The sequence below is a fragment of the Cydia fagiglandana genome, chromosome 1 (genome assembly GCF_963556715.1).
Source record: "Cydia fagiglandana chromosome 1, ilCydFagi1.1, whole genome shotgun sequence".
Classification (NCBI taxonomy): domain Eukaryota; kingdom Metazoa; phylum Arthropoda; class Insecta; order Lepidoptera; family Tortricidae; genus Cydia; species Cydia fagiglandana.
Window position 1 is genome coordinate 15,402,790 of NC_085932.1, and position 15,366 is coordinate 15,418,155.

General features: G+C 41.2%; 1 protein-coding gene across 1 annotated transcript; it reads left to right on the forward strand.

Moving 5' to 3' along the window:
* Window positions 1–14,355: 14,355 nt before the first annotated feature.
* LOC134666090 (lysozyme-like) lies at window positions 14,356–15,050 on the forward strand. The gene is made up of 3 exons (XM_063523232.1): window positions 14,356–14,553; window positions 14,633–14,791; window positions 14,869–15,050. The coding sequence occupies exons 1-3, from the start codon at window positions 14,427–14,429 to the stop codon at window positions 14,997–14,999; spliced, it is 417 nt and encodes a 138-aa protein (XP_063379302.1). The 5' UTR covers window positions 14,356–14,426; the 3' UTR covers window positions 15,000–15,050.
* The last annotated feature ends 316 nt before the right edge of the window (window positions 15,051–15,366 follow it).

Below are 15,366 nucleotides of genomic sequence, written 5' to 3' on the forward strand. Positions count from 1 at the left end.
GCTGGCGGTATGCTTAAAGTGGCAGCAGCTAACACTTTATATATGCCTTCTATAGTTTCCTGTAGGCTTATCTCGAAGTTATGATACATCAGTAGGTTTATACGTCTACTGACGTTGCTTTGTCGTAAGCCGTGAAGAGTCGTTTGACAACAAAGAACTTGCATCGTGTAGGTATTAACGGCTGCGGTTTGAACGAATTGCGAATGTAAAATACGAGTATGATTTTTTTTACTAATTGTTAAGTACTTCACAACGTCAGTTCTGACCGATTTTGAAATTTGTTCGATTGAGAGTATATATATACCTACATACAGATTGGTCTTATTTCTGTTAAAACCAAGTTTTGATGATGGGTTTCAACCTATGTAGGTACCTCTGTTTTAACTTTCCTCTGTCTCCCTTATTTCAACACCGCTTCTAAAGATGTCAACGCCCTATCAAGAGTTTGACATACCTAGATTGTGTGATTTGCAAATAAATTGCGTAAATAGTGTATTTTACCTGAAGAGGCGTAGCCCTTTCAATTTATTTATATTTTATGTTTATTAATTGATAGCTCCATGCAGGAAGGTTTCTTAGGCATTCCTTGAGATACCTACGAGTATTCTTTGTCAAATAATTGCATTTGTTCCTTTCCTAGCTGGATATTGTTACTGTACCTACCTACGACATCTATGGAGTAGCATAGGTATATACATTATTGATGGTACAGTGGCAGACGAATCTGCTTGTGTAGAATACCACACAAGCAGATTTGCCTGCCACTGTACTTACCTACTACTACTCTGTAACTATTGCCACCATAAGGCACACGTAAGCGCAATGCGTGGACACTTCCCTAACTTCGGATTTTCCTTAAAAGTGTGAAACATCCACAATGTTACTTGTTTACCTACTTGTGATTCATTTCTCCATTCTGTTTTATTTACCCATGACTGTAGATAGTAAGTAACGTGCAGGGGGGCATTTCGACTGCGGGGAAATTTCAACTACTTGATCGAAATATTTTCCACGTTTTACAATATTAACTAGAGTGCCATATACATATGTCCAGATAGCGAAAAAGTTGTGTTGTGTGTGACTCTAGTTAAATAATGTAAAACATGGAAGATATTTCGATTCGGTAGTTAAATAAAATAAAAAAAATTGTTGAAATTGCACCATTCCACACTGCACCTTAAATAGGTACCTACTCTTGTGAACGCATTGTCTTAGGGAAATTTTAAGAAAATATAACAATTATTTTTACCTTCCTCATACTGCATTTAAACGATATGTCCGTAGGTACGGTATGGAATACCGATTTATAATATGTATAAGAAAATGTGGCGTAGGTTACCTACCTATTTGATTAATTCGTTTTTGGAAATTCTGAACCCCATAATAGAAATCATTAGGTAGGTATATGGTGCTACTTTACCACCCTAGGGCGGGCTAGAGGACAGTACGTGCCTGTGTCAAAAATTTAAAGGGCCATATATGTACCTACCCAGTGGCGTAACTAGGGGGGGGGGTTGGAGGGGGCACGTGCCCCGGGCGCCGTCCAAGGGGGGGCGCCAAAATGGGCAAAAGACTACCTCTCCGCCTTGCCAAAGGCACAGCAGGGATACTTTCGTCAGTCGTATTTACCACCACTACACTGTGAAGTGTGAAATGCGGATGGTAATCTGGCCCTCCGGCAAATTTGGTGCCTGCCCCGGGCGCCATATCCTCTAGCTACGCCACTTACCCTACTGTAAAACGTACAATACACGTGTGCGAAAAGCTAATTCACAAAACTCGTGTCGATTTAACACACTCCCTTCGGCCGTGTTTCAATTCATCGCCACTCGTTGCGAATTTCCTACTTTTCGCACTTGAATCGTAATTTACCTACAAAATATTAAACACATAGGTACATTTAAAAAAAAAGGAGTGTACAGGTTTTTAAAAGGTAGCCAACGCGCATGTAACACCTCTGGAGTTGCAGGCGTTCATAGGCTACGGTGACTGCTTACCATCAGGCGGGCCGTATTCTTGTTTGCCACCGATGTAGTGGTATTAAAAAAAAGAAAGTTTTAGTAGGTAGTTAGTAGAAGTAAGTACACATACAGCGTTTCCCAAAGTAAAGAATCACTGTCTTTTCGAGTCACACAATTATTGGTATGGCAGGCAATCATAAGACAGTTTTGTCGGGTGACAAGCAAAAGTCACTAACTAACACCATTGAAATTATTGGACAATAAACCGTGTTACAAGTGTAATAAAGTACATTGTTACTTTAATTTTTTGATAGTAGGGGAGACTGTTACTTTAATTTTTTGATAGTAGGGGAGACCGAGGTTAGTTGAAACAGAGGTAAGTTGATACAACGTAATTTTTGAGACATACATAACTGATATCGTGGTGGAAAAAACGATGTTTAGCCGCGACCTAGTAACCCGCTGGTTCCTCAATACCTATGCGTCCTTGCCTCAAGACTATTATAAATACCGCAAAATTCACGTTGTTTCAACTTACCTCTGTTTCAACTCATCTCGGTCTCCCCTAATTAGTGGGTTTTGCTTGTCACTCGACGGTTTATGGTACCTTCATCATCATCAGCGTTATCTTGAAAAGTAAAATCAAACGTGCAGGCCAAGGTTGTTATAAGAAGATATAAGTAAAATATATCTATATCTTTCTAGGTCAAACTAGGGCAATACCTACATTACTATAGCTGCCTATTATAATTTGTAAACCAGGCGAATGAACTAAATTCCGTAACAACGATGAATTTTTATTACGGTTTACCCACTGGAATATTTACATATATATACAGGGTGGAAAGATAAGTCGGGCCCCCCATATAACCATTCCAGTCGCAGAATCATCAAAGTGGTAACTAAATGTCAGATGTGTCGTAACAGAGTCCACACAATGTGTCTAGAATTGTTTCGAAACAAAGTGTCGTCGCCGTGTCTACACTTTTCCGTAACAAGGTGTCGACACATTTGTGTGCACTTTGCGTGCGGTTTGCGACTAAATCTGACAGCAAATTTGTGACAGCAAATGTCAATATAAAATACCTCTTGAAAACCAAGGTTTGTCAAACTACTATTAGTGTCTCGTGTGCTCGTAAGTAATTCTAGTAAGTCATCATGGGCGATGCAAATGATAATAATCGACCAAAGCCATATTTATAAACACCCAACACCCGTCAACCTTTTACAGAAAAGTTTTTAAAGAAATGCAATAAGCTACTTAGGTCAGCCAACGAATGCTCCAAAAAGTGGTAGAGGGAAATGCTCGGAACACAATTTTTGACTCTGTAACTTGGTTTGGGCAAGTTAGGAGGTGGACATATCAAAAGTCCCCGGCCGTAGCCCTTGAGCGGGGGGAAGAGAGGGGGCTTTGTTTGAAGGTCCCATTTTCCGGTTTTTCGATTATATCTCGGAAACTATGCATCTTAGCGACATGGCCATTTATACAAAATGAAAGTTAATTTAATTTGTTACAAGTTTATTCCGTAATTTTTTCGATATGTTGAATAGTTTTTGAGATATCCGCTCTTGAAAGTTTATTTAGGGCTCTCAATTTTATCTTGATATGTCTACATCAGTGAAGGTGCTAGGCCGTGTATCGTTTTCGTATAAATCTGGGTTGCTGAATCCATTTAAGGTATCACATTGACACCATTCCACAAAATTAAAAAAAATCTTTTTAGGGTTCCGTACCTCAAAAGCAAAAAACGGAATCCTTATAGGATCACTCGTGCGTCTGTATGTCTGTCCGTCTGAATACACAAAATAGTTCTTTACCTATAGATGACAGGAAAACCTATTAGAAATGTGCAGTCAAGCGCGAGTCGGACTTAATGTACGGAACCCTTAATACGCGGGTCCGACTCGCACTTGGCCGGTTTTTTTTAAACTCCTCTTGACGCTTAACCGCTGAACCGATTTCGTTGAAATTTGGTATAGAAATAGTTTGCGTCCCGGAACAGGACATAGGATAGATCTTATAACCAAAATCATCTTTTGAAGGTGTGAAAAGTGGCGTGGAAATTTGGACGGGAAATCAATAACCGTTGAACCGATTTATATGAAATTTGGGATGGTCTACATCTTTGATTTAGTTAAAAATGATAAAAAAACATGACTTCAAACCTAAACTTAAACAGTATTAACTTCAACAAGTCAATTCTGAATCCCCCCCCCCCCTACACCTCATTTCACACCTTTAAAGGATGATTTTTGAGATAACTTATTATGTCCTGTCTCGGGAGTCAAAATATATGTGTACTAAATTTAAATTAAAACTGTTCAGCAGTTCAGGCGTGAAGAGGAGTTTAAAAGAAAGTATTTTAATAAGTTTATATGTTTTTACTTTGGAATGGTGTCAATGTGATACCATAACTAAATTTGGTACTGCGAATTTATACGAAAACGATACCAAACATGGCCTCGTAGCTTTACTGTTGTAGAAGTCAAAATAAAATTGAGAGCCCTAAATTCTTATTACTTGGCCAAACTTGTGTAGAAGGAAAAGGAAAAATAAAAGTCTTCGGCAGGAATATAAGACACAAATATAATTATTTTTTTTTGCGTTACTATTTCAATCATCAAATATAAACATACCTTGATTATATTATTCTAGTGAGATTCTCATAGATAAACAAAAACATTTACTTAAAAAATTACAAGGTCGAAATGTCACGGAACTTGTGAGGGCAATATGTGAAAAATAAAAACTTTTATGACAAAAAAATCTGGACACAATTTAAGAAGCATCCAATTGCGTCGAGGAATCATCTGTATTTTTGCTTGTTTCATTACCTCCTCGCTTCTTTTTTTGTCCTTTGTATTCTGTAGCAATTTGTTAGATCTGGAAATAAAGATAACTTGCGTCGTCACGGATGTCGATTTATAGGTTTTAGGGAGTGCAGAATTCGAAAACGATGATCATTTTATAATCCAAGATGGCGGCTACGTATTTTGTCATAAAAGTCGTCATGAATATCGTTTTATAGGTTTTAGGAAGTGCCGATTTCGAAAATGAGGACTAGTTTGGAATCCAAGATGTGTGCCGTGCACTTTGTCATAAAAGTCGTCATGGATATCGTTTTATAGGTTTTAGGGAGTGCAGAATTCGAAAATGATGACCATTTTGGATTCCAAGATGTCTGCCGTGCACTTTGTCATATAAGCCGTCATAGATGTTGATTTATAGGTGTTAGGAAGAGCAGATTTCGAAAATGATGACTATGACCAATACAACGACATCCATTTCGACTTTTAACATAGTGCATGGCCGCCATCTTGGATTCCAAAATAGTTATTATTTTCGAAATCTGCGCTCCCTAAAACCTATAAAACGACAGCCATGACGACTTTTATGACATATTGCATGGCCGCCATTTTGGATTCCAAAGTGGTCATCATTTTCGAAATCAGGGCCCCCTAAAACCTATAAAACGACATCCATGACAACTTTTATGACATAGTGCATGGCCGCCATTTTGGATTCCAAAATGGCCATAATTTTCAAAATCTGCGTCCCCTAAAACCTCTAAAACGACATCCATGACGACTTTTATGACATAGTGCATGGCCGCCATTTTGGAATCCAAAATGGTCATCATTTTCTAAATCTGCGCCCCCCAAAACCTATAAAACGACACCCATGACGACTTTTATGACATAGTGCATGGCCGCCATTTTGGATTTCAAAATGGTCATCATTTTCTAAATCGGGGCCCCCTAAAACCTATAAAACGACATCCATGACGACTTTTATGACATAGTGCATGGCCGCCATTCTGGATTCCAAAATGGTCATCATTTTCGAAAGCGGTGCCCCCTAAAACCTATAAAACGACACCCATGACGACTTTTATGACATAGGGCATGGCCGCCATCTTGGAATCCAAAGTGGTCATCGTTTTCGAAATCTGCGCCCCCTAAAACCTATAAAACGACACCCATGACGACTTTTATGACATAGTGCATGGCCACCATTTTGGAATCCAAAATGGTCATCATTTTCTAAATCTGGGCCCACAACCTATAAAACGACATCCATGACGACTCTTATGACATAGTGCATGGCCGCCATTTTGGATTCCAAAATGGCCATCATTTTCAAAATCTGCGTCCCCTAAAACCTCTAAAACGACATCCATGACGACTTTTATGACATAGTGCATGGCCGCCATTTTGGAATCCAAAATGGTCATCATTTTCTAAATCTGCGCCCCCAAAACCTATAAAACGAAACCCATGACAACTTTTATGACATAGTGCATGGCCGCCATTTTGGATTTCAAAATGGTCATCATTTTCTAAATCGGGGCCCCCTAAAACCTATAAAACGACATCCATGACGACTTTTATGACATAGTGCATGGCCGCCATTTTGGAATCGAAAATGGTTATCATTTTCGAAATCTGCGCCCCCCAAAACCTATAAAACGACACCCATGACGACTTTTATGACATAGTGCATGGCTGCCATTCTGGATTCAAAAATGGTCATTATTTTCGAAAGTGGGGCCCCCTAAAACCTATAAAACGACATCCATGACGACTTTTATGACATAGTGCATGGCCGCCATCTTGGAATCCAACATGGTCATCGTTTTTGAAATCTGCGCCCCCTAAAACCTATAAAACGACACCCATGACGACTTTTATGACATAGTGCATGGCCACCATTTTGGAATCCAAAATGGTCATCATTTTCTAAATCTGCGCTCCCCAAAACCTATAAAACGACACCTATGACGACTTTTATGACATAGTGCATGGCCGCCATTTGGATTTCTAAATGGACATCATTTTCTAAATCGGGGCCCCCTAAAACCTATAAAACGACATCCATGACGACTTTTATGACATAGTGCATGGCCACCATTTTGGAATCCAAAATGGTCATCATTTTCTAAATCTGCGCCCCCCAAAACCTATAAAACGACACCCATGACGACTTTTATGACATAGTGCATGGCCGCCATTCTGGATTCCAAAATGGTCATCATTTTCGAAAGCGGGGCCCCCTAAAACCTATGAAACGACATCCATGACGACTTTTATGACATAGTGCATGGCCGCCATCTTGGAATCCAACATGGTCATCGTTTTCGAAATCTGCGCCCCCTAAAATCTATAAAACGACACCCATGACGACTTTTATGACATAGTGCATGGCCGCCATTTTGGAATCCAAAATGGTCATCATTTTCTAAATCTGCTCTCCCCAAAACCTATAAAACGACACCCATGACGACTTTTATGACATAGTGCATGGCCGCCATTTGGATTTCAAAATGGTCATCATTTTCTAAATCGGGGCTCCCTAAAACCTATAAAACGACATCCATGACGACTTTTATGACATAGTGCATGGCCACCATTTTGGAATCCAAAATGGTCATCATTTTCTAAATCTGCGCCCCCCAAAACCTATAAAACGACACCCATGACGATTTTTATGACATAGTGCATGGCCGCCATTCTGGATTCCAAAATGGTCATCATTTTCGAAATCTGCGCCCCCTAAAACCTATAAAATGACACCCATGACGACTTTTATGACATAGTGTTTGGCTACCATCTGCATTTCTATTATTTTTACGTACAAAAATGGCCCCCTGTCAACTTCCAACCGAGATTTAATCGATAAATTATTCGATTAATATTCAGATTAATTCAATTTCAACCTATGTTAAGTCGACTAAACTAATCGCGATTAAAATTTGAGGATTAACTTTTTTTATTCCATTAATTAGTCGAATAAACAGTTAATCTATTAAGTCCCATCTCTGACCACAGCATTTTTACACTTTGAGAATATCTGAAAACAAATTAACACAAGGAGCCATTTTGTGAATCCAGTAACTTTGTTATTACTTTTGACAGCGCGTGTCATGTGTCTACACAGAGTCGACACAAAGTCGAAACATTTGCGACTACTTTGTGACTGCAATATTTCTCAGCCTTAAACCATATTTATACATCATAATTAACATGTTTCGTAGTATGTAAAGCGTTATTTCTGTTATTTAAGTATAGTATACGCATCGAAGTATTAAAAATGCATCAAATAATATAGTTATGAACACAGGCACTGAGAAGTAAACAATTTCATTTCCGGTTAAACTAAAACAATGTGGTGGCGCGTTGATTATATTACACTTAGTTTATCAAATCACTCGAGCAGTTTAATAGACAAATTTTACCTAAAAATAAAATTTATATTAAGTTACTTACCTTGTTCCAAGCCTTCAAATTGGAGATGGCGACATTCGTTTCATACTGGCAACACCACAGTTCCGATGACGTCAGGCGCAATACCGGCTTTTATAACGGGTTTTTTCCATGCTTTTTCGAATCCAGCTGGCAGGCTGCGCGCCAATGCTCAGGTCATTGGACTCTCAATTTGATTATCTTGACCTACCGTCCAATAGTATGACGGTGGACGGTAGGTAGCCACTGTAGATAGACAGGTGGCAAAATAGCCACTGTAGGTAGACAGGTGGCGAAGTTTTGTTATGTAAACAAACACAGTATTCAGAGTTGCTGAAGGTACTTGTTTTGTTTACATAGGTAGCACGGTATTTCATTGACATACCCGTAGCTGAACAAACAAGCTTAAGACTAAACCCTACTGCTGAAATAAAAGCTTTAATAAATAATACTTACTCTTGCTGAAATATAAGTATTATAATTATGATAAAATGCGTATGTGAATGAAACTAATCGTGTAGTATAAAATAAAATCTAAAATTTTACAAAATGCCAGCAGGCAGCAATGAAATCAGGCTTGGAACAAGGTAAGTAACTTAATATAAATTTTATTTTTAGGTAAAATTTGTCTATTAAGTTGACTGTACCTTGTTCCAAGCCTTCAAATTGAGAAGTGTTTGTTATCGACTGCTGGATGAGAAAGGATTGTTAGTATTCAAAAGATCGCCAATGTGAATAAAAGACTAGATAGATTTATAAATAAACCTGTATTGTATTACTATAAAAATCACTAACACCTGATTGGTATGACCTTATATTAATATTGATTAGAATACGTGTATTATATCGTATCAAAACATCTATCTAAAGGATTAGAATGTGAATTAAGAGTACTAACAGTTTTTCTATAAAACTTATGAAATGTAGTCGCACTTTGCCAATTGCCTCTTTCTAAGATATCATTAATATTATGATTATCAAGCCAGCCTGACGAAGCAACTGCGGAACGGACACTGCCCGCACTACTGTTTATATTAGCGTCTTTGAGGACTGCCTTTACCCATCCACCAATGATGGTTCGTGAAGCTGGCTTTACAGGACCACATATAGAAATAAATAGGTTATTTATATTCCCTCTTCGGTTCTGAGACAAGGAAATTAATAATTTTATCCAATAAACGGGATCTATATTTTTATTGTAATCACACGTTAACAATTTCCAACCAGATTGCCTGCGCGATGAACTGTCCGTCTTGGAACCGAATTCGGGCCAAAATATAATACAGTCAGAATCAATCTTACAACTGGAATCATTTATACTCAACAACGTCAGGTCGTGTACGCGTCGCCCTGAACAAAGCAATAACAAAATCGCACATCTCTTAGACACCTCAAATAAACTGGTTTGTAAAGGTTCGTTATTCTCCAAATAAGTACACAAATCTCTCACATCCCATATACTCTCCTTACGAGACATTGGTCTACTCAAAGCTATAGCTTTCAAAGCCTGGCGAACAACTATATGCGAGCTCAGCGGTGGGCCTGAACGTACGGGACAAAAAGTTGAAACAACAGATTTGTGTAGGCAAATCGTACTATGCGATAACTTTTCTATTAAGTGTAAGTCTGTAAGAAATCTGGCCAAATCTTGCGGTTCTGGATTGTCTCTGGCGACATTATGGGCAGCACACCACCTGCACCACCTTAGCCACGCTGGCTTATAAGAAGCTAACGAGGATTTTCGCCAACCGCTTGCAAGTAAATCCTTTTGCTTATCGTTCCACGTTCCTAGCAATGCGGCCCACCCTGTATCAGCCAGACTTCTAAAGCTATCCGCTTGACATCGATTGGAGGTCTCAGAGTTTGCGTGTCTACTAACCGGTTCTCCAGGTCCCGAATTTCTATTGGAGGGGCCAGGGATCGGCTCTTCAGGTCGCTGCGCCAAAACACCTTCTCCCAATTCGGCACGATCAATAGGTACATACCCTCCGCGTCGTTCAGGTGACCGAGAACTCTCGGGATTAGACACGGCGGAGGAAATATCCACGCCAGTTGATACACCCATCTCCGACTGAACGCATCGACGAAGGACGCATCCGGATCCGTCTGGTCTAGAGTCGCATATGCCGGCACCACATGGGCTCTTCTCGACGCGAAAAGGTCTATTTGCGGTGTACCCCAAACCTTGAATATCTGGTGTGTCGCTGGCGACAGCAGGTGCCACTCCGACTGACCGCGAAACCTTGAGAGTCTGTCTGCTTCCGTGTTGTATCTGCCGGGAATGAACTGGATTGTCATGTGAACATGATAGCGGTCCAGCGCATCCAGTACCCGATAAGTCATCTCCATCATCTGCTGTGACCTCGTACCGCCTTCGTTGCGCAGATATGACACAACCGTTCGATTGTCCGACATAATCATTAGAGACGATTGCGTCAGTAAGTGGCTCTGCGATGTTATTACCTTCTGTACTGCCATCATCTCTAGGAGATTTGAATGTTGACGAGCCTCCCACTGCGACCATTGGCCAGCTAACTGCTTGTTGTTGAGCAGAGCGCCCCAGCCCTGGCCCGACGCATCCGTAGTCAAAAAGAACTGGGGCGCTGGAGGGTGAAGAGGAGATGTGGCAGTTACGTTGTGGATCCACCAATCCAGCTCGTTGTATAGGGTTACTGGAAGCTTTACCTTCGTTCTTGGGGTCATGTGCAGCAGCTGGTTGCAAAACGTCATCAACAGCCTGCTGTTGAGCCGACCCCTTGGAACAACGAAGCTGGCGAAGTTCACTAGACCCAGCAAAGATTGGACCTGTTTTAATGAAGCGCACCTGTGATTTACCATCTGTTGGCACTTTTGCACAACATTTTGAATCTTTGCTTCTGGGAGTGACTTCAGGTTGCTCCAAGGGTCCCATCGAATACCCAGGAACTCCATGGACTGCTGGGGCATTAAGACGGACTTTCCGTAATTTATAGTCCAGCCTAGGCCCTCGAGAATCTGTAGGGTGAGTCTTACTTGATTCTGAAGCAATGATCGGCTCTGGCATGCAAGAAGAAAGTCGTCCAAATATACGATGACCCTGATACCACGAGATCTCAGCACTTCCGCAATCCAGTTGGTGACTAGAGCAAATGTCCTCGGAGATGATGCGAGACCGAACGGCAAGGAGGTCACCTGCCAAAGCCGGTGCTGAAACATTACCCTCAGGAATCTCCGGTGTGAGGCCTTGACTGGAATATGAAAGTATGCGTTGTGGAGATCGAGCTTTACGAGCCAATCTCGTGGTTGAAGAAAGTCTGGGACCTTGTACATATTGATGAGGTGAAATTTGGCCACATATATGTACTGGTTTAGCTGTCTTAGGTTGAAGACTGGGCGTACGCTCCCACCTTTTTTTGGAACCAGAAACATGTTCGAAACAAAACTTGGGGTCAATGAAGCCGGCTCTAGCACACCCTGTTCTATCATGCCTTTCATTTGAGCGATCATTTCTGGACTTTCCTTCGTGAATAATTTTGATGAAAGTCTGGAGGGGTGAACTAGAGGCGGTTTTTTGACAAAGGGTATCCGGTACCCAGACAGAATTTTGACTATGTAGTCTGGAGCCCCCATGGCTTTCCATTGGTTTATATAAAGCTCCAGTTGACCCGCTTGAAAGTCGAGATAGTCAGTCGTAGCGCCTGCGAGATCGCTTACCTTGCCTGTTCCTGTAATATTTGTCGCTTCGCTGATTGGATCGAAATGGCCCAGCCTTTCGCTTTCTGTCCTGAGGAGCCTGAGCGGGAGCAGCAGAGGGCCCAGGATACACGCGGAAACCAGAATAGTCCGCAGCCTTCTTGCTCTGCTCCGGCTGTGAGACTCCTTGCGCAGGAGCTCGTTTGCTAGCAACTCCTTGCGCAGGAGTGCGTGGACAGAAAAATACCTTGTCGATTCCGCCATTCTTCGTTATACAGTCAGAAAACCGCTTGTCATCGAAGAGGTGCTCTTGTGTTGGAGGGATCTTTCGAAGAGATTCCTTCATGTAGCGGTCCTTGACGAAGTGCAGTACTCCATCTCTCCGTTGCTGGATAATGTCTGCGCGACGGCCACAGACCATCTGCAAGAGGTCCAAGTGAATGCGAGAATAGTCACCCTCCGAGAACACCTCGTTGATTTTGTCTGCTACCGCCTCCACCGTGCAATCGCCTTGCGAGCTTATCCAAGACACGAAGGTCTCAAAGCCAGCTTTCAATTTCTCATTTTGTATGATGAGAGCATGAGACACAGCAGCTAGAGTCTTTTCCGTAACGGCGAGGGCACGGTTACGATCAAAAGACTTTATCATGTCATTACTTTCCAAATCAGTAAAGCCAGGCGATGACACGTACGTATTCTGAGCATCTATGTACCGTACCTGCGACCAGTCGTTTGAATTGAAATGCTGCAACTTGTCCAAAATATCAGCATGCTCCTTTGAGGTTATCGCGCCCGCTGACTTGAGGGTAGTCTCAAGTTTGAAACTAATATCCTTTGCAGGCCCCTGGACAGGCACCGGAGGAGCCTCTGGAGTCTCCAGATCTTCAGGCGAGACAATTGATAGCACGTCCGAATCACTGGAGTATTCCCGCGGGCGAGTAGAGAAATTGTCACGTAAAGACCTTACCTCATTGGCCAATTTGGACACTACATCCTCTAACCTGGTCATCCGCTCATGCTCAGTTAAAGCCGTTGCACCCGGATCATGTTGAACATTATTAGTATTAGAACTCGCCATAATGGAACTGAAATTATTTAGAAAATTACTTAGAAAATTTTCTAAACTAATAGGTGTTTCCTCTGCCAGAAACAAATCGCCAATGACCTGAGCATTGGCGCGCAGCCTGCCAGCTGGATTCGAAAAAGCATGGAAAAAACCCGTTATAAAAGCCGGTATTGCGCCTGACGTCATCGGAACTGTGGTGTTGCCAGTATGAAACGAATGTCGCCATCTCCAATTTGAAGGCTTGGAACAAGGTACAGTCAACTTAATTCCTCATTATAATTTAAGTCCTATTGTAATATAAATGCAAACAATATATAATTACGTCTTGTAATCCGTTTTAGAGATGGCGTATTAATGTCACTTATTTTTATTTAAGCATTTTTCCATCTGACAGTTTCCATTTGACAGGAACAAAATGAACGAATGAACGAATGATTTTGGCATAAAGTAGTCGCAAACCCGAAACAATGTGTGCACACGGCGACCACACTTTATGTCACTTTGTGTCATGTGTCGACCCTTCCCCATTTCTGGTAACTGTGTCGACACGGCGACGACTCTGCGACTGGAATTGTGACCGAAACAGACGGTGTCGACACAAGATGTGTCAACACCGCGTCGTAACGGCGACTAGAAATGGTTGTATGGGCCTGGAGGGAAACTACCTTAAATCCTTAAGCTGGATCATTTTACTTAAAGGAGACATTCCTTTATTTTTAAAAAGAAACAAAACTGCATTCAAAGATTTTCTGAAACTCGCTTGCCTCGCCCGGGCTCGAACCGACTAAAAATTCCAAAAAATAAAAACTCGCAATTTTATTCTACTAGTCGATACAGTTAATGTTAATGATAACATTTCTCCAAGAAACATTAGGTCTTACACTCGTCTGTCGTACAAAATATGCATAAAATCTAATATTTAATACTTATGATTTTTTTAGACAAGCCAAATTGAAGAAAAAAAATACTTTGAATGCAGTTTTGTTTTTTTTAAATAAAGGAATGTCTCCTTTAAGTAAAATGAGCCAGCTTAAGGATTTAAGGTAGTTTCCCTCCAGGGCCCGACTTATCTTTCCACTCTGTATATGTATAAGAATACTTACAACTTGTAGGTATTTGTTTGTTTATTTGTTATTAACCAATTTTCAGACTGGATAAATAAGATATGTCGAACTTTCTAGCAACACGTATTATGTATCTACATACAAAAACCTTTATTGACCTGATTACTTCTGAAAACAGAACACTTGCATCATTAACACGTCTCTCTTTTGTTTATTGATTGAATCACACTACGTCATGGCCTTTTAGACGCTGCTACATCCTCAGGGCTTACCGAACTATGTTTCACCTCGAGATAATAACTACAGGGAAACTAATACCCTATATAAAGTGTATACCATCGTAGTTTCAAGCACATTCTCAACAAACCCTGCGAAGAGCTGTAGTTACTTTCCGTTGAACTCTGTGTGGTAAAGCGAAAGATGGGTAAACGCGTTCTAGTAGTCTTAGCGGCGTTGGTGGCGCTGGCGGCGGCGAAACAGTTCGAGAAGTGTGAGCTGGTGCGGGAGCTGAGGAAGCAAGGCTTCCCCGAACCTCAGATGAGAGACTGTAAGTACATTATACACAGTGGTATACTATGTAGTTTATTTTATTTGACAACGCTTCTGATACCACGATGTCATTACAGGGGTGTGCCTGGTGGAGAAGGAGAGCGGTTTCCGCACGGACGCGATCGGCAAGCTGAACGGAGACAGCTCCTGGGACCACGGGCTGTTCCAGGTCAACGACCGCTACTGGTGCACGCGCGACGGCCCGCCCGGCCTCGAGTGCAACGTCTCCTGCGCAGGTGAGCTAGCGGATATACTGTAAACATGCTTGGATATGTAGTTGATGAGCTCGGTGTTGACGGTGTGTGTGTTGCAGCGCTGCGCACGGACGATATCACCGCGGCGGCGACCTGTGTCAAGAAGATCTTCGCGCGCCACGGCTTCGGCGGCTGGACGGCCTGGAAGGCGCACTGCCAGGGTGCCAAGCCCGACATCTCCAAATGCTAGATGCCTTAGATGGCATACGTTAAATAAGACTGCGTAAAGGATTACGTGCGTTCTTTGATGCTTGTACCTTACGTTTCTAATAAGCACTATTCATTCTATCAAGTATTCGCATTATTTATTTCCATTTATGTAACTATAATGTATAACAAATAAATTACGTGTTTAATTTACTATCGTATTTTAAATTACTTAATTTTCTAAATGAAAGCTACTTTGATCTAATCGTCTGTTGGAGAATAGGTATAATTTTATTAGACAACGGGTGCAGCCACGAAAAACAAAGGAATGTTAATTGTGATTTTGATTTGACTTTTCATGACATTTCTTGTGTTTGGTGTCTGTAAAATAGGGATTTAACTACTGAAAT